We start from the raw sequence: 19,515 nt of genomic DNA on the forward strand, positions 1-19,515 counted from the left end.
CTGAAATGCATCTCTCTATTGTTCCAGTTGAAAAACAAATAAAAAAATTCACTTTGTAAAACAGTTTTGAATATTTATTCTTAGAATGAGTCTGTGACATAAACTCCCCAAAATTTGATTAATACTTTTTCCCATTTTTGTAACAATATAAATATTGGATTTGCAAAAATGTACTGCTCTCCCCTTTAAATTGTTAAAATTTGATTTATAGAGCAATACATTATTTTGAAAATTATAATTTGAGAGGCAATTTAATGTTTGAATCATGCAAAGCAAGAACAAATCTAAAACAGAAATGTCCTTCTGTTTTTAGAACAAAACTTTGGAATTCTTTGGATAAAGATCTTGAATTAGTTAATACTCTTGAAAGATTTTGGTAACTTAAAATGTAAAAAAATGTGTCAATGCTAGTAAAATGTAATTTTATATTAGTAAATATGTATGTATTTATGAATGTGTATATATAAATATGTGCTTGGTTATTTTTTATGTTTGTGGCATAGATGTCAACTAGATTTTAAGTTTTGTTTCTGTGTACATTGTTTCTTTGGGATGGGCTTTGATAAGCTGATGTTTCAGCCCATTCCTCCTTGGTTGATGTTGATTATCATTCAAAGGTTGTGAAATGTTATTTTCATACAAAGAAATCAAATAAAATTTCAAAATTTTGCACAAAGAATTTCTATTTTCATGAGCCTTTTCTCTTTTATTTAAGATGTAGATTAGGATATTTTTTTAAATCTTCGTCAGTTCTTACAAACTCTTGTTTTGTCTGCATTTCAAAGTGATCACTGTCTTAAAATATACTTTTTATTAGAACTTCTTGTCAAAGTTTTTTACAATGTAGTAAATCATCAAACCTTTTCCTTCTTTTTAAAACGGTATTTTAAATGGCATGTACCTTAAATTGTTGTTTTGCTATAGAAAATGCACGATGATTCTTATGAAAAACATAAAAATACTTTACAGAAATGTAGATGCTCTTGATCAAGAGAACAGGCTCATAAACTAAATCTTATAGCATAGTAAAACATACTTTGAATTTAAAAGAATTACTGGATTAACACCTATCATTAATAGTATAGGTTCATTTATCAAATTTTAAACAGGAAAGCATAAACTTTTTTTTGTTAAATACTGATACAATAAATCAATTATAAACTAGCCTTTAGTTTACTTGCTTAAATAAGTTCTTCACTCTGGATTCTCTCTTTTAAATATGAACACAAAGGGATCCCAAATTTCTAATGGCTTAAATACAAAACAGGGTAAAGTTAGAGTCAAATATCAGGTTGGATAATAAAAAGAAAGAAAACATTCAGAAAACTTAATGTGCTTCAGGATAATGATAAATCAAATGTATAAATGTGTGTCTCTTTTAAAACATATCCAATGGCTTTAGTAAAAGAACAGCACTGAATATTTTGCTCACATTAATTTTTTTCCTGCGCGCAATAAATAGACTGTGGACTCGCTGCTGGCCTCCAAAAGGGGCGGATCAGCAGGGGGAACCCATGCGACCCAAATAAAAGCAAGTGACTCTTCAGAGCGATGCCACGTTTCTGAAGAGGCTCTGTTTAAGTGAAATTCTTTTATTTCAAAAGTGTGGTAAATGAATGGTGTCAGCTGTCATCCTTTCAGCATAACTTTGCTCTGCATGACAGTGTTTGCCCTCATGCGTGCTGTTTCATGTGAATGAGCGTTTGAGGGAGCATGCAGATGGGAGTTGAAAGAATAGATCCAGTTATTTTCATACAGGCTGGTACTTGCCCCATTTTTATATGTATCTATCAGGGTTAAACTGTTTAAGTCACCCCCCACACAATCTGCTTTTCCACTCTTGGCTCAACTCATTTTGTAGTAAATATCAGCACAAATTATAAAGTTATTTGTATCCAAATGTACATTTTTTAGTGACCTAATACCATAAACACATTTAGTTAGAATTTTGTTGGTACTATAACCATATATGCCATAAAAGATAATAAAACTGTGTAAAACTCTCCAAAATAAAAGCTTTTTTTAAAAAAATAAATAGTTTTCTAATGTTAGGAAGTGTTTTCAATGCAAAGAATGGATCTATATTCCCCAAATGATCAAATAGAGTAAAATAATTGTTTATTTAATCTAAATTAAGATCAATTTCAGAACCACAGTGTGGAAAATTAGAGTACAAGGATGCTGCAAATCAAATATACTTGAATGACAGCTCATCAGCAAAGGTGACCCCTCTGAACATTTTTGGTAATTCCCTCCTCAGCAGTGCCAAGAAAGAGAGACCTGAGCGATGATCATGGAAATGTTTCTGCCCGGGAAGATAGGAGGAGCTCTAAGAAGTTTTTGAAAGTCAGGAAAAAAAGACAGCTGCTCATCATCTCAGCAGGAGAAGTTCGCCCAAAGGTCGCACCATGCAAATCTTTACGACACAGCAGAAAAAAAAAAAAAAAGAAGCATCCATCCATCTTCAGTTAGCATGCAAAATCTCATCCATGATTAATTTTCAACTGCATCAGTAATCCCTTCAGTTAAAGTGGATGTGCATGATGGGTATGTTCAATGAAGCTGTCTTGTTTCTGACAACTTTGGATAGATTTTCAAACTGACCAAACTAATAGACTTTCTGAAACAATGTAGAAATAATGAAGCAGCACCTCATATCAGCTCCATCTTTCACATTTTGGAGTCCTCTCAATACAACAAAGTAGTCAGCTTTTAACTGGTCTAACAGCTGAAGCTGTATGTGTGTGCCAGAGAGCTGCAATGACCCAGTTAAATGAACAGCATCATAATTTATAGGGTGTTTCAAGCCCCTAATTTTGGCTAAGTTGTTCTCAAAGGTCCAAATTCAATTTACAAGCATTTGTCATTGTAAAGTATTTGGATTTACTCAGCAAAAATAGTACTGAAGAGAAGGACATCTGTGGATGGGGAAAGCACACACTGTTTTTTGTTAATATAGCACATTTCTACTTTCTTTATTACAATGCTTTTTTTCTACATTGACTGTAGGGAGGCAAGGCAACCAAATGTATGCAGCTCACTGATATTCCCTTTATACCAAAGCCCCATCTTTCTTAGCCAGGACAGCCCACATTCCTCGCATGAGCTTTGCTATCTGTGTAAAGCACACTGAATCTGGAGCTCAGGTGGTGGAATGAGGCTGAGAAAATGGGCCAAGGCTGAGCATTTTAGAGGCTCTGAGATTTAGAGACATATGCACATACATGAGTTTGTCACTAAAGCTCTATTGATTAATGGGATTTTATAGGAAGCGTTTTATTAAACAATCAAGTTGAATTGAATAAATCCAACGTTTTGATAGAAGGGCTAAAAAAAAAAAAAAGGGTTATGTCATAAAGCACAGCTTTTTTTAGATGACTCCAGAGCAGCGGACAAGAACACGGGCGTGTGTCCTACCTTCTTTTCCCTCCTGTCCTCCATTGGAGAGCTAGAAGTGCCGGCCGTTGCTTCTCCCAGTAAGAAGCATAGTCTGGTCATCAGTTCCTGGGTGGAAAGGGAGGACCCGAGGTGGGGCTCCACGTGGAGGTCTGAGGGGTGCAGCAGAAATTCAAGGCTTAACGAGGGCGGTGGAGGAGGCCGTCAAACTGACACTCCCACATCTTCGCTCGTGACTTCCCCTCTGCAGTCGACTGGCAGTAACGTATGCATCCACAGGTCAGCGGAGCCCCAGCTGCACCGATTATGAGCGTGCTAACGGCGGCTTTCCGGTTCCTGGTTGAGGCAGCAGAAATGGGCTGTGAGTTTCCCTGTGCACACGCGTGCCAGGTGCTCCCGGTTGAGGGACAGTTTGTGAATTTCAATGAGCTCAGCGCTGACTCTGGAGTGAAGAAGAAAGCCTTGGCTTTGCCTCCACGATTTCTCCTGGTGAGAGCGGCTGACACAGGCCATGTGCTGCATTCATTTATCACACTTTCAGGGTCCCTGATGCGTTGTCTCCCATCCCTTAAGGTCCATGCTCACCTCAGCAAAGCCAGGCTTTGGCAGTTCGCTGTTCTGTGCCCATAGAACTATGACATTCAACATTCTCACACCTCATTTATGTACTGTCCTCAGCTGAGTAACATGCATATTAAGTAGGCATATAAACAAGATGACGGGACATCATGGCTTACAGCTCACTCCTCCTCAGTAACATCTTCTCATTTAGACATCACATTCATTTCGCACTCCCTCCACTGACTCCTTCTCACTCCATCTCCCTTCCTCTGCATCCCATCGGTGTTTCACAAAACCCAGTTAAGTGTGAGGATCAAGGTCAGTTTCTGTAATTCAAGGCTGGACATTGTTTGTTTTTCCCTGACAGTTTATCTCATCACTCTTACAAGAGCTGGAACGTCTCCAAAAATGAAACAAACAAACAAAAAAACTTTACATTTAGTGATAAGATTTAATCAGGAGTAACACGAGGACACTCTAAATGTCCAGAACTATTCATCAAACCACCTGGCAGTTGCCATTGGAAACAGGAAGCTGAGAGGTGCCTGGCAACTGGGATGAAGGATGCCTCATGAAATCTGCTTAGCCTAAAGGTAGTCCTTCGGTCAGAAGCACAAAGAAAGCCGAAGGAGATGAATGTCCACCATTATGCCGAGGGTCTAACCTCTACACTACGAGTAACATTTACTGAAGTCAGTGGACGACTCAGCAGGAAAAGCAGGTCTGTCAAACACACGCTCGCACCAATCCGTAAGGAAAGAAGTTAAAACAAAGAATCGAGGCAACACAAGCACACTCTTCCCATTGAGTCAAACATGATCCCCCCCTTATTTATTTTTTTTGAGTCTTCTGCTACACCTGGACTGACAAACGTGACACTGGACCCACACCCAAACCCTGCCGTTCTCACCTCTGTGATCTGACTTGCCGCGGCACGAGGCAAAGACGAGAGGCTCTCTGGTGCTGGAAAAGCCATCCACATACTCCGGCTTCCCTACCCGTCCTTTGGCCACAGCAGAGAGGCAGGAGGGAGCGGGAGGGAGAGCAGGCAGGGTGGGAGGGAGGATTTGAAGGGTGGAGAAAGGGAGGGATATGAAAGAAAGTGACTGAGAGAGATAGAACGGCAAAGATTAAGCTTCCTCTGATGAGATCTGCGGTGCTGAATTTGAATTGTGTCCCAGGAGTATAGAGCTGAATGTAAACACAATAAACCCTGAATTGAAAACAACAAAAAAAGGTGGTTAATTATCGATCATGCATATTAGTGCTGCTAATGTGTGTGTGTGTTAGGTGTGTGATAGAAAGAGCTCCACACTTTGATGTGTGTGGGTGTGTTTCAATGTATGCATCATCAGGGTTTCTGCAGAATCTTGAGGAGCACACATTCACTGGCAGACACGGTGGTTTAAATACAGAAATTCCCAAACTCCAGGGAATTCCATGTTTGAATGCCGTTTGTTTCGTTGACTCAAAAAGACTGCGCCGTGCAAAACACTGCTTTACGCTCCAGTCTGCCTGACCACCATTTATTTAAAACCCCAAACATTATGGGATGTTGCTGTAATTTTCCTGTCATATTTGCTCAGGTAGCGGCAGTGGCACATGCAATGAAATGTAATAGCTTGTCTTTTTTTTTTCTTTTTTTTCTCAATGACTGGCTGGACTTGTTGCAGAACGCTGCCACCTAGTGGTTCTCATGAAAACAGCTTAGTTTTTCACAGAATGGTTTTTTGGATGGAGGGGATGCACCGATGTGGGTTTAACCAGCTGTGTTTTTTTTCAGCTTTTATGTGGGTTTGAATTCAATTAACGAAGTTAATTAAAGTTAATATGATCGAGAAAAATAAGCCAAAAGGTGTACATCATCCTGAATCCTTTCAAAGCCACTAAAGTTCATTTTATTTACAAGCTGCTTATCTGAGTCTTCTCCCTTTTCCCAAACAACGTGCTAGAATGAGACATCATAAAAGAGAAATATATTTTGTCATCAGAATTTACAATTTCATCCATCAAATAACAAGAATTATTCAAAAATGTTTGCTTTTATCCAAGTTAATAGTGTGATTTTCCTTTAAAGTCCCACTCCGATCATCATTTGATCTATTTTTATTCACTTATTTGTTAATTTATTTGACAGGGACTTTGCTCATTAAAAAGCACTTCTGCCAATGCGACAGAGTTAGCTCAAAAGCTGTTTTTCATCTGCTGTCCCTGGACTGATGGTAAAATTGTCTCCCTATAGTTGGTCCCAGTGGCTTTTCATTTGTGATTATGCAGTTTTCAGCCAAAATCATTTATTTTCTGCAAAATTATTGCAGAGCGGCAGCAGTTCATTAGAAATAGGTTGTGGGCGAGTCCATTAGCGGAGAGTAAGCATGTCTTTATCTCCCACTAGCTTACAGCCTCTCACAACCCCAAGTTAACATTAGTGATCAAGCAAAAATGGCGAGTAATATCGGAGCTAGAAGACATATATGGATCTAGTCGTCTGCAAGCGGATGCATCAGAATGAAGCGGTGCAAGGATCTTGTGGTTTGCTATTTTAGCTTCTATGTCACACCTACAGCCTTATTTCTAGCAGCATTTTTTTTGCTGATTTGAGTAAAAAAATCACTCAGAAATGCTATTTTAATTTCTGGGTATCAATTCTCCATTATGACAAAATTGCAACTCAAAGCTGTTTAAAACACCAAAAAAACACGATTTGTATCGGAGTAGGTCTTTAAGGATTTTGAATGAAATCATACTTGTAGACTACAGTTCCTCAATTAATTGCTAATTCAAAATATTCATTTTATGAATATTCTTAACCCTAAGCATAACCATTTGTGTTCCAGTGCATTGTTGAATTACAAAAGTTTTAAATTCAGGCTATGTCAGAATCTAATATTACATATCTGTAATGACCTACCTAAAATGTATTGACTTTAGTTATTTTGGTAAATTATTCAATTTTGACAATCTGTGCTGTGTTTTCATTCCCTGGAGAGTTCGCATGCTCGTGTAATGCAGACAGAGCTTCTGCATTGAAGCCAGAGTTCTCGTCAACACCACTCTAGAAGAGCCTCCCATCACTGATTTCACTGATTTCACAGATACCCACCTGGGAACCTGACACAGGATCGAGAGGAGGCGATGTCCGCCTGACGGGGGAGAAGAGGGGACGACGGCAGAGAAATTGACACCCCCTTAGAGAGTCTCCTCAGCTTAAATGGGCTATCGGTGTGATTGTGGCTGTGAGTGGCATTCCGGCCGCTTCTCCTCTGCAGGGTGCTGGAGTTGAACACTTCACCTGCTGTAGCAGAAAGATGGTTAGTAGTCCCGATAATAATATGTCTATTTAGGTAGTATTACAGCATCACATCAGGGCTGGGGGGCATTTTGCTGTCAATGGATAGTTGGCAACATCAGAACCTCTATTAAGCCCAACAGACTTCACTCATTGTAAATGAAACCAGTTAAATCATTTTAATGTTCTTTGTGATTACAGCCATTAAGCCTGGCCCAAAGCCTTCAAACAAATATTATCCAACACACATTTTGACATTTATAATTATTACACTAAATTGAGTTGGTGCACTCTGCAGTACTGCTGGGTCTCCTGAATGAATGAGTCTGGTTTTCAATTAAGTTTTATTGTGTACAAAACAAAGAATTGTGGGTCCATCACGCGGTCACTCAATATTCTGTTCAGAGCACATATTTCTAAAGATAAGATGAGGAGCCAAGAGCCATGCCAATCTGCTGTACCACTCTATATTATTTTAATGAGACTGACACACTTCTCTACCCTCCATTCTGTTCTTGTTTCCCTGTGCAGTCCCCCATCTAATATGTATGAGCAACATGGCAGCTTTAATACTAAGTTCTACTTATGTTCATCTATTTTCCTCGTTCTGCAATACATTCAGTCCAAAATAAATAAACAAATCGACTGAAGTAAAGAATAAGAATCACAGATGCCTCACCTCTGAATCCAAAGACGACCTCCTTTAACCCACTCGCAACATTTTGTGAATCTCACTGTTTAATAGGTCAGAATGTTTCTCTCCAACTTCGCCTGACACACTTTTACACAAGCAGTGGGACACTGCGTGAAGGACAGCATTCACTGACGAATTAGGCTAATTAAAAAAGCTCTTGTTAAATCACCCAGGAGAAGAGAAGCTCAGCATTAGGAGCAAAATGTGAAAACATGTAATAAAGTGCAACATTGTAAGATGGACATGTTTTCTGAGCTGAATCACTGTAATTAGAGAAGAAAATTCTGTAGAAAATGTATGTAAAAGTTATTGTGTAATCAACATGATGCACACCAGTTCTTACCTTCATGTCTCTGATTCTTTTTTCCTTCTGATTTTCTTCCCTTGTCTTTCTTGTTTCCAAACACTGATTTAAACATGGTTTAGCTTCTGTTTTCCTTTCAAAAAGAAAGAAAATGTACAACTTTATTACTATCTATCTATCTATCTATCTATCTATCTATCTATCTATCTATCTATCTATCTATCTATCTATCTATCTATCTATCTATCTATCTATCTATCTATCGTTACCTGTTTCTATATCTCCTCTGATATCCGCTTAATTCCACAGAAAGGTGATGGGAAATCCTTCATGCTCGAAGTGCAATTAAGAAGTGAGGCGCGAGCTCTCCAAATTTATTGACTGAGATCAGCGGGAGCGCGCACGCATGTCTGACGTGACTTAGTCATTTGAAGTCTAATTGACCCACTTTTTCTGTGATCAAATGATGGACATGTTTACCTTTTGGTCACAAATAAATAGTGCATTATTTCGACCTGGAGGGGTATTCAGTCAATCCACGGGAAAAATAACGTAAAACGAGAAAAAATGCTTTTCTTGAAGAGATGCAACACACTGACCATACGCTACTGTAGAATACAAATTGATTAAAACTTGATATCACCTTGATATACAATGTATAAAGTAAAACAAATGCAAATAATGGTTAGGCCAACTAAAAAGGTTTGGGGGCTATAAAATGCATAAAATGGGTGAATTAAAACAAAATAAAAAACTTATATATTCCAACACTTATAAATGAAGTGGGAGATTTGGTCTAAAATAGCATTTTACCAAGGTGAAAACTGATTTCAAAAGCATTTACCTGCTGTTGCCTAATGTAAGCAAAACCTATATCAATTTTTAATAACGGATTACAAGAAATCTGGAGAGGAGTCACGGTTTACTTAATGCCTAATAGGCCATAAATAATCAAGTTTCCAGGCAGAATGCGAATTTTTAGTCTGATTGAACTGCGTGATGTCAAGCTGCCTGTCGCGTGGCATTAAAAATGTAATATCCTCTTCTGAACACGAGGGGGAGACATTGACCCATGTCGTCATCAGAGAGCGACAGGGGCTACACCGGAAAGCTATAAAAAGGAGAAGCTAACACGCCGCTGGCCCTTTTCTAAACGTGCTTCATGTCTAACTAAGTATGGTGTGGGCTCCAAAATTATTTTGCCAAACGTGTGTTAACGTTTTCTAAAGTTTGCTGCCCATATAGTTTTGTAAGTACACTTTATTTTTAACTTAAAATGTAAGGAGGGATACTTTTTTTTTTTTTTTAAGTTAGCTATGTAGCACGTGTAACTTACCTTCTTCTTGGACTAAAGAACATTATCTTTTGCTGCTAAATTTTAAGTAACAGCTTAGTAGAAAAGCATTTAAACTATGAAATGCTAGGTGTCCAAACGACTCTTATTTCTAACCAAATTGGACATCATGTTTAGCTCTTTAGCTAGCGCTCACACAGTGACTTTAAATGTAACATCACATGATGATTTGAATTCTTATTTTCTATTGTTTTAAGTCAATTAAATAAAACCAGGTGCGTCGCAACCCTTCATTAAAAAAAATTGCATGTCTATATCTTTTTCTTTGCTAGCTACTGACTGCATCTTTGACAGCCTAGACTCTTACTTATTAAGAGATACTGGGTTTTAATTTGTAGATGCTAAATCAAATGTCCCCGCGCTTTCTGCTCGCCTTGTCTGTGGCGACCCAGATTGAAGAGGGGAGGACAGTTAAATAAAAAACCCTGTTGATTTTCTTTAACATGAATGCTTTTATATAACAGTTGGTGTCTATAAATGTAGTTCTTTTATTTTGTAGAGATGGCTGAGAGATGGAAGGTTCTACAAGGGTTGGATGACTAAGTATTAGTCATTACTAAGAAATACAGGTGAGTCATTAAATCCCCCTCCCCACCTCTGATATTGAAGGCCTACTCCCAGAACACAGTTGATCCATGCCAGTCGTACAGTTTTGACCCAGATACCAGCGCAGACGAGGAAAACGAAGACGTACATGGATCTATTTGTCAGCAAGTGGATGCATCAGAATGGAGCAGAGCAAGGAGCTTATATCCCTCTGTAGTTGTCTGTTCTTGATTTACCACGATTTGAATAAAATACTCAGAAGTGCAGTTTTAATCTTAATTTTCCTTATTCTCAATCATCAGAAAGATGCTACAATAAGGTTAAGAAGATCATTTTCATTGGAGTTTGTGTTAAAAACAGGACGGGGGTGCTGTGATTATCAAAAGTGAGGGATCTGGTGGTTTACAGGAGATCACACTGCCCCCTGCTGTATCAAAGTTTTAACTCCATATGGTGCTGTTGGCATGGTTCAACAGGTGTTCTGAGTATCCCTGTATCTGCATCCACTGATAGACCTGAAGCAAGCTTCATTGGCTTCTGTGTTTGCATAGAGATGCTAAAGTATTTCTCCTCTCGCTTTCTGTCTGCTGGTTTATGGCAGCACAGATTGAATTGAGGAATACATGAGCATGTGACATCCGATTATGTGAAACTTTCCCTCGCTGCTCGACTAAATTGGCTTATTAGTATATCAGATTTAAATGGCTAACTTTTGAGTATATCTTACATTTCTGCATGAACAGAAGCAATTTACTTGTATTTCTTTCAGGAAGATTGTTTTAAAATAACCTGTATTTCCTCTGATAGGTTGTTGGTGAGACTCCTCTGTGACGTGTGGATTTCTAAGGATTGGTATGCCTTTTCATTGTCCCTGGTGCTAATTTGTAAAATTTGTCAACTAGATGTTTACTTTTGTGCTGATTTCGCCTGTAATGTCTCCTTTGACTGTCAAAATAAACTTTATTTTCTAAAGAGCATTTATTTCTTTTGATTTTTCCTTAAATTTAGGTCACACCTAAAACCCAAAATAATGATGCAGCAGTGACACTACAACCACAACCTCACTAAAAGTATACATTTACACCTTTGTGCCAATTTTATATTTGGTATCTGACTTAAATCACATGTTCATTTAAACACTGAAATTGAATTTGAAACTATTGCATTAATCAAATGTGGGATAATTATAAAGTTAATAAGGAGATAGAATTGACAATTTAAAAACATTTTTAATGAAAGTATCCAAAGAAAACCTCAGTAAAAATCTTTATATACAGCAAAAGATCTTTTCTTCCATAAAAGCTGAACTCCTTTGTAATGGAATAAAACTAGTTCACAACATTGGCATTTCAGCATCAAAGCCACCATCAGCTGTACACTTTTGTAAACATTACTGTTGCCACAACACATTTTGAATATTAAAATATTCTTCATGCCTCTTTAAATCTAGTTACCAGGAAAATATGCAGAAACTGGCTGAAAAATTGTTGGAAATACCAAATCTTAAATCATTAACTTTATCTGGTATGTTTTAAAATCTTATGTAGGTACATCTGGAAGTGAGTTCACATCTGAGGTATGGCTACAAGTACAGTCCTGTCAAAACTATTCGTCAGTCTTCTCCTCAGCCTGGTAATGCCTGTATTCTGGTTTGAGCTCCCAGGTGTTCTTGTGGGTTCCCTTCACGTTGTAGATGCCAATGTCACGCAAGATTTCTTTAAGGTAGATCTGAGAACAAAAAAAGGACCAAATGAGACCAAATCCATAGTTTTGCTCTGAGAATAAAACAAAAAAGGAAATTTCTTGTTTTTTTTGTTTTGATAAGGTCTTGTTGCAAGGGTTGTGCATGCTCTGGTTTGGTCTTACCACAGGCTGTTTGGTGATATCCACCAGGTCTTTGATGTTGTAGTACTGGTGCTTCTCAAAAGCAGAAAACAGCATGTCCAAAACCTGCGGTTTGTCAGCTCTCGCCCTCTTCCCTTCCTCCTTCTTCTTCTTCTCATATTCACGCTGCGACACAAAAAGAATGCATGATAATCAAATACTGCCTACTCTGCTGAAGACATCCACACACACGTGAGACTTCTTACATTGTACTCATGGTTGGACACAGGTTTGTAGTTGGTGACAGGTTTTGCCAACTGCTGCGAGAGCCTGGATGGTTTGGAGGACTCCTCAATTTGTAACCTGTTAAACAGAGGGGTTACTTTTCTTAGTAAGGTGCATTAATTCCTGACATTAATGTCATGTACGTACGCCCTCACATTATTTAAATGTGCATGGAGCACATCAAATGTGTCAACTCACCTCTTCAATTTCATATAGCTTTCACTAACCGCTGGTCTGCACTCCGCTCTCTGAACCACAACTCCCTCCAAGGCTATTTTATCTGGAAAAGAAAAGCATTCATGAAACCTGGTGGTGGGGTCCAAGTGTTAAACACTTAATAAATATAAGAGAAGGAAGGAGGAACCAAACCACGTGTTTGAAAAAGACACCAAAAAAAACCTTTCACTAAATTTGTAACATTCGGATTCACTCCAAAATCTCATTGATATTTGAAAAGTTATTTTTTTTAATTAATTTTATTATTTCACAATTTGCACCATCATTGACATAAGAGCATCACAACATCTTCAGGGATTCCACAGCTGAACTGACTCCCAGTCAACAGTGAGAGCACTCTGCCCAGCTTTCTAAACACCAGTCAAAAAAAACACCAAACCACCTGCTTTGACACATCATGACAGGTTTCATCCAAAGGTTTTGAAATAATTTCACTCATCTTCCAAATTTATATAGATTGTTAGTTTGATAGTAAAAGAAAAATGTCTTAGTTGGGGAAATAAAATTGAAAAATCTACATCTTTGTCTTTCTGTGGCAAAACAGGACTCACCTGGACCTGACCCCGCCCCTGAGCTGCTGCCATCAGATCTTTCTTCTGACTGGCCTAAAGGGAGGGAGGGAGGGAGGATAAAAATGGAGGGCATGGTAGACGGAGGAGGGAGGGAATCGAACGATAAAAGCCACATCTAGATTTTAGTCCCAAACACAAACGTTAAATTCACACAGCTTCTTAGTGTAAATGTCGGGCAGGCACAAAGCAAAGCATGTCCTTGCTGCAAGCAAGCACGAGGTACCGTCCCCCACCAGTGACACACAACCAGCAGGGATGCACAGTTTGGTTTTTCAGGAAATAGGGGAGAAAAAATTAGTAGAAACTTGGAGGAAAATTAAAGTCTTATTTTTACCAATTGTTGATCACATTATGTTTTATTTTCAAGAAACTATAAAGCATGTCTTATTATTTTAACTGTGCAGCCCTTTAAAACACACTGGCAGGCAATTAATATATTTTCTTAAAAAAAAAAAAAAATCACGGCACGCCATCGTAAAAAGTTGAAGTAAGAATTCCAACTTTCCCAAAACAGGCCAGCCGATATGAACCCAAACAGTCCATGCAGAAATTAAATCAAACACAAATCCAGCCACGATTTGTGTCAATTCATCAGTTGAACCAAAAAAAAGGGTGTTTCCTAAAAAAAATATTTGCTAATTAGGATTAAATGAAAGACCCACGGATTAAAAAAGTTAAATTACATAGAGAAGCAAATCTGACTGGATGACGACTACATGTACTATTATTTGACATGCCTTGCTTGTAGAATAAGTCTGCAGGGAACTTCACATTAAAAGAGAAGTAGTGACAACATACAAGACAGCCAAGAGAAACACTGGATTTGAAGAGAAGCAGGATGATGCATCCCACCACCACAGAATCACAGAACCCACCTCTGCCATCTAATGAACAGGTAAGTGACAGGAAGGCGGCAAAGGCCACGCTGAGCAGCAAAGACGGCTGGTGTTAGTCCTGCTGCTGATGAGAACTACTCACCAGATGAACTCTCTGTGAAGACGGCCAACGTCTGTCCTCCCACTGACTGCATGGTGAAAGGATGCTCGCGCGGGGCAGACACCGTCTTATCCTCTATACCTTCAATGATGGTCAGCTCCTCATTCAAAGTGAAGGACACCTGTGAGATGCATTTTCATGATTAATTTCAGACATGTCTAGTGTAATTCTGTGATAATAAAAATATTATTTCTATAGAACAAAGTTACAGTGCCTTCTTTTTAGCTGTGAATATATGAATTTTATACATTTTTCACTGACATTTATTATGACATATCCATTTATTGAACACATTTATTTAATTTATGCTGTCAGCTCAAACATGACAATTTTATTGTATTATTTAAAATGAGTAAAATGGGATGAAAAATAAAGTGACCTACCTCGGCTTTTCCCTGGTTTCCTTTCCTTTAAAATAAACAGTGAAGTTAATGTCACTAATCAGATAACAATAATGTAAATCCCTGTTAAAAATAAGTACTTTTGCTTGACATTGTTTAAAGTTAAAGCACAATCCATTAATAAAAAATACATTGATAATTCTTCACAGAGGGGAAAAGAAAGCTATATTTCCTGATTTATAGAAAAGGTTTTCTTTTTCTCACATACTTGCTGATTCGAAGTTTCCCGACCTCGCCTCTGCCTGTTGCTTTTGCCCATTGCTGTGACAGGTATTTGGGTACCTGTGAAAAGAAGTGTACAAAAATTAAAACAAAATACAGATCTCAAATCTCTACAAATCTCAAAAATGAAAAGTACAAGAAAAAGCTTGGAATCTACAGTAATTTCCCTTTGCAAAAAGTAGAACACTTGAAGATTATTTTAATAAATATCTCTGAGTATAAGTACAGCAACTAAACTATAAACCATGTAGTGTAGGGAGTATACTAACTGAATATTTCTTCAGACAAAATTAGAACAATTTAAATTTATAATACACAGATAATAAATGAAAAGTAGACTTCAAGTATACTGCCACCTTTTTAGCATTAACTACGTATATTTATAGCACACTTAAAAAGAATACTTTTGCTAAGGGTTATCCTACTTTTATCACCAAATACTGCTAGATCTTTCATCACTGTCTCTCTATTAATGTCCTATTTACTTCGGATCTCTCCACTAAAATATTTGGGTTTTTCGTTTGTCTTTGTGTATTTGATTAACAGGGACAGTAAATTGAAAACATTAACAAGAAAGGTGAAATCCTGCTTCCACATGCAGTCACCTGGGCAGGCAGGAATGATGGAACTAAAAACTAAAGATTAATGCTTAAAAATGTGCCCAAAGAACATTAGTAGACAGTACTTCCTGATAAAAATCGTCATGATTTGTTACTGTACTGTAAAATGTCATTTTAATGGAATGTTTGGATTTATAGGAGAAAGTAGGTCAAACTAAATTTAATGTGGTAACAGCTGTTCAGAAGACTGGATTGTTGCCATTGCTTTTATGGGAAGTGGTACTTAACATCTACGACAACCAATTGATGCTATTAATTATTATTATTATCATGTTCATCCAGTATATGTCATGTTGTTAGTATAGGTCATGAATAACATATGAGTCACGTGGTTTGAAAGTTAACTGGCTTGTTACGGCCATGCGAAACCATGTATTTCTTGTGATGTTGTTTTTATATATGTTCACAAATCTGGACCAGATTATCAAATTTCAGGAGTCAATAGACAAACCTAGTCATCCACTATCATTTAAAGAACATTTTACAAACATCAAATCTAATAACAACCTAAGCAGCATTTCTCAGGGACTGAAGGTGTGAGCAATTTTAAAATAAAAGCGGCATACATGGTAGATGCAGACTTTTGGGTAAAGATCTCAACGTCGAATAAAGTTGTTTTAATAATCATTAATTAAATAATCAACGCAAGATGTACCATTTCCATAGCTGCGTGTTAAATTTACCCAGTTACAACCTATGTTTAACAAATTACCGACTAACCAAAGAAAGAAAGAAAAGTTTACATAGATATAAATATGTGTTTTGACTATTTAGTTGTAAAACGTTGGACTGCTAATCCAGTTTCATTCAACTAATGCTAAGCTAAGTTGCATCCGTTAGCGTTAGCATCTCTTCTGCATCTTAATTTTTAACGACCTTATATTCAGTCTAATTTCCTTATTCAAAATCCCATAAACTTACCTTCACAAGCCACACTCCCGTATTCAGCTTAGCACCTGTTAAATCGACTTCATTTTTTTCTGACATATTTCAATCGATGCTAGTGTTTTACCCAAAGGTACAACACGCATGCGCAAGACTTTCCAACTAAGGAGAGCGTGATGGCCCAAAATAAGACAACTGACTCACATCCACGCGGTTTCCCTCCAAGTAGCCCAATTCCACAATTTTAAAAGAAGAATGACTTGTATATTTTTCATTAACATATTACGCAACTAAAATATATATATCTTTTTTATTTTATACAACAGGACAGTCAAAAACAAGTCTTAAAAAAATCCCACACATTTCCATTAAGAGAGACATAAAAACACTAATTGGAAAAGGTCACATAAAATACATCTGATCAACCTAATGTTCACATTTTTTTCTGCAAAATTAAACAAACAAACAATCTGCATTTCCACCTACATGTATATAAAAATCCACTAAAGACTCTGCTGGTAAATGCCTGCAAGTTTAAATTTGTTTGAATGTTTTGGCAATTTATTACAAAAACATTTGGCTCTTGCTATGGGAGAACCGCGTGTTTAGTTCCTGAGACTTCTTCAGCAGCCGTTTCTTCTGAGCTTCATCAAATCGATTGACTTGCAGGTCTGCATCGCGATCAAATGGCCTTCTTTCCACTGGTTGGTCTGCTTTCTCCTTAGCTTTCTCTTTCATCTTCTTTGCGTGCAAACTCATGAGAGACTCGGCCCGTTTAGAGTCCTGAAAAGAACAAGTTGGCACCCATTTTCTATTGATGATCACTTGTCAAAATTGGAGATTTTGATCAGCAGATTTATAAAGTTATTCCAACTTACATTATATTTAGAAACTTTATCTGCCATTTCCATGTCCTTTCTGGAAACATGTGGGACATCATCTTTTTCCTCCGATTCTTTTTTATTCTTGCCTTCAAGACGTTCCTATTCACAGAAAAAACGGATTAAGAAATGAAGGGGGGAGAAATGCCACAAAGAATAAAGTTGTTGTATTTTTAACAAAAATACCCTCGCTTTGCGCTCCCTGTCTGATGGTGTATCTGTCCAAATGGAGCGATCCTTGTTTTCTGGACCAGACCTTTTCTTAAATGTTCGTGCTCCCAGGCCAATGTGCTGCAATTCTGGTGGCAGTTCCGTCATCCATGTTTCTCTGGTCTGCACTGCAGGAGCTTCCTATGCACCAAAATTATTGTGTTAGAACTATTTCAGTGGAAAACAACTGGAAAACACACAAGGAAAACAGTCTATTGCATGTAATTTATTGTGAAACTATTAAAAAGTACATGCTATGTGACATAATAAACTGAAAAAGGAAGGTGTCTCACAACTCCTGTCAGCTTCTCCTTCATTCTCTTTGCTCTCCGCTCAATATCAAGAACCACAGTGTTCTGAACTGGGCCTTTGGCAGGCATGGGTCCTATCACTTCCTCATCGTCACTGTTGGAGGATTCAGCACAATATCCTGGAGGTAGAGCGGGCCCTGGGAGACATTCTCCCTCTTCACCATCACTATCCTCTTGATTATATGCTGCTTTGCGAAACCCCGGGGGCAAGGCAGGTCCTACAATGGGGCGCCTTCAAAAATAATGAAAAAATGTTGTGAACTGGCGTAGTTTGTTAGATGTGATAGTTCTCTGACCCAACAGCTGTAGCAGGATGTCACTGATCAACAGCCTGTCTAAACTTGATCAAGTGCAAGAGTTCACACCAATACGTTTTTTTCTGTGGGCTGGTTTGAACCTTTTAGGTTTGATTTCCAAGAAAGGAAACACATGAGCACAAGTCTGATGATAAAACTGCTGTCAATTCACACAGAAAGTGAGATCTTTTTGAATAATTTCAAATAGATTTACAGCTTGCTTAGAAAGTCTGAAAGGGAAAAAAGCCTCTTTCTATCTTAGAAAAAAAAATAACGAGCGCAAGAGTGAGGTTTGAAGAACTGAATTGACACAAAAATAGCAATTTTCAACTCCTATGTTTACTTAAGAATTCAAAGTTGGTTGCAGTCGACTGCAACACAGGTAAAAGTACAAGCTGCGTTCTGCAGCAAACCTTGAAATAGAATTTTAGGCAAAGTTTTATGAGTTTTTAATTCGAGCATGAATAAATCTTCATGTTTTCACTCAGCTGGAGTATTTTTTAAGGAAAATGCCATAGGCTAGAAAAAGAGGTCAAGCAACAACATTTATATTAGCAGTTATTGATCAGTGAGCCTCAATAATTAGATATAAAAGAACATTCTAAACAATATTTTTATTATTATTAATTTGCCAGTCCATTAAAAACACATTTTAGGATTTCTGCTCACCTTTCAGGAGAACTTTCTTGTTTTTTAAATCCTGGAGGCAGAGCAGGCCCAAAGAAACCATCGTCATCGTCATAATTTTTCTGCCTGCATAAAAATCGGTGTTATTTTTTGGCTATTAAGAATATTTATTAGTAAACAAGCCACAAATCCATCCGTGAACCTACTCGGGCCTGTCTCCATCTCTGTGCCCCGTCTTTGCTCTTTTCTTGGCGATCTCCGGCTCACTTTCATCCGAAGAACTCGACGGATCTTCCCGTTTGTATCCGGGAGGCAAAGCCGGACCAGCAACTGCAGGGAAAGGGTGCAAAGTCGTTTAATTAACACGAACTTTATAACTAGCTACAGCAAAAATATGTCGACAGAGTTGATATGAGCTGTTGGTATGCAGCAAACAAATAAATGGATGTTAAATGCTGTTCTTACAGTCATTTTCACTAAGCTCGTCTTCAGAGCTCTCCTTTCGAAACATTGGAGGTAAAGCGGGTCCAATTAAATCATCCGACGACATTTTTGACCTTGAATAAATTCACTGTATTCACCAGTTTCTGTAAAAGAACACAAAACACTTCACTAGATGAAGATAGTCAAAAACAGCTTTTCTGACCCTTTACACAGGAAGTAAATACATTTCCCCTGTTAGAAGCGGAAATACGCTTTCAGAATAAAAGCACTCGATTATCAATGTTGCATTCATGGTTGCATTACTTTATTAAAGGTTAATGAAGTTGTATATTTGTGCCACTGGGCTGAGAACAAAAGTCACAGTTTTTAAATCAACTTTTTTTTAAATTGCAAAAAAAAATTAATTAAAAAAAAAACTTTAAAAAATGAGAATATTAAATGTTTGCTTTCAAAATCTTTTTCTTTGCTTTTAAAATACATTTTTGTGTTTGCAGCACAAGTTTTTTTCAGATGCATTGTCTTCCATCACTATGTCTTGAATGTTTATTGTTCAAACATCA

The 19,515-nt window shown here is 37.6% G+C and overlaps 3 protein-coding genes, 1 long non-coding RNA gene and 2 other non-coding genes across 8 annotated transcripts in view; 3 read left to right on the forward strand and 3 right to left on the reverse strand.

Annotated features, from left to right (window-relative positions):
* LOC112160615 (protein TANC1) overlaps positions 1–8,903 on the reverse strand; it is a 39,289-nt gene extending 30,386 nt beyond the window's left edge. The window contains exons 1-5 of one of the 2 annotated variants that reach the window (XM_024295262.2): positions 8,514–8,903; positions 8,284–8,377; positions 7,061–7,249; positions 4,868–4,960; positions 3,418–3,548 (exon numbers count right to left, since the gene is read on the reverse strand). In XM_024295262.2, coding sequence (XP_024151030.1) covers positions 3,418–3,548; positions 4,868–4,960; positions 7,061–7,249; positions 8,284–8,359 — 489 coding nt within the window. In that variant the 5' untranslated portion in view covers positions 8,360–8,377; positions 8,514–8,903. Of the gene's footprint in view, positions 1–3,417; positions 3,549–4,867; positions 4,961–7,060; positions 7,253–8,283; positions 8,378–8,513 lie in introns of both variants that reach the window. The other variant, XM_024295261.2, reaches the window with a different exon arrangement.
* A 234-nt stretch (positions 8,904–9,137) lies between these two features.
* LOC112160884 lies at positions 9,138–11,115 on the forward strand. The gene is made up of 3 exons (XR_002921751.2): positions 9,138–9,493; positions 10,098–10,167; positions 10,952–11,115. It is a non-coding gene; the product is annotated as an uncharacterized LOC112160884 (long non-coding RNA).
* Positions 9,878–10,011, forward strand: LOC112161332. The gene has a single exon (XR_002921861.1). It is a non-coding gene; the product is annotated as a small nucleolar RNA SNORA31 (small nucleolar RNA).
* On the forward strand, positions 10,642–10,771 carry LOC112161331. The gene has a single exon (XR_002921860.1). It is a non-coding gene; the product is annotated as a small nucleolar RNA SNORA31 (small nucleolar RNA).
* Positions 11,116–11,397: 282 nt separating the features above from the next.
* On the reverse strand, positions 11,398–16,375 carry gtf2f2a (general transcription factor IIF, polypeptide 2a). 2 transcript variants are annotated; one of them, XM_024295991.2, is made up of 9 exons: positions 16,223–16,375; positions 14,668–14,741; positions 14,442–14,466; positions 14,041–14,179; positions 13,042–13,095; positions 12,452–12,533; positions 12,235–12,331; positions 12,011–12,154; positions 11,398–11,872 (listed from the first exon to the last, which is right to left on the reverse strand). In XM_024295991.2, the coding sequence occupies exons 1-9, from the start codon at positions 16,286–16,288 to the stop codon at positions 11,750–11,752; spliced, it is 804 nt and encodes a 267-aa protein (XP_024151759.1). In that variant the 5' UTR covers positions 16,289–16,375; the 3' UTR covers positions 11,398–11,749. The 2 variants fall into 2 exon arrangements, with proteins under 2 accessions (XP_024151759.1, XP_024151760.1); XM_024295992.2 differs by lacking the exon at positions 13,042–13,095 and having other exon boundaries at positions 16,223–16,374.
* A 102-nt stretch (positions 16,376–16,477) lies between these two features.
* On the reverse strand, positions 16,478–19,199 carry gpalpp1 (GPALPP motifs containing 1). The gene is made up of 7 exons (XM_024295990.2): positions 18,977–19,199; positions 18,718–18,841; positions 18,554–18,637; positions 17,571–17,820; positions 17,254–17,418; positions 17,065–17,169; positions 16,478–16,969 (listed from the first exon to the last, which is right to left on the reverse strand). The coding sequence occupies exons 1-7, from the start codon at positions 19,059–19,061 to the stop codon at positions 16,751–16,753; spliced, it is 1,032 nt and encodes a 343-aa protein (XP_024151758.1). The 5' UTR covers positions 19,062–19,199; the 3' UTR covers positions 16,478–16,750.
* Between the last annotated feature and the right edge of the window lie 316 nt (positions 19,200–19,515).

The sequence above is a fragment of the Oryzias melastigma genome, linkage group LG3 (assembly GCF_002922805.2).
Source record: "Oryzias melastigma strain HK-1 linkage group LG3, ASM292280v2, whole genome shotgun sequence".
Taxonomy (NCBI): Eukaryota; Metazoa; Chordata; class Actinopteri; order Beloniformes; family Adrianichthyidae; genus Oryzias; species Oryzias melastigma.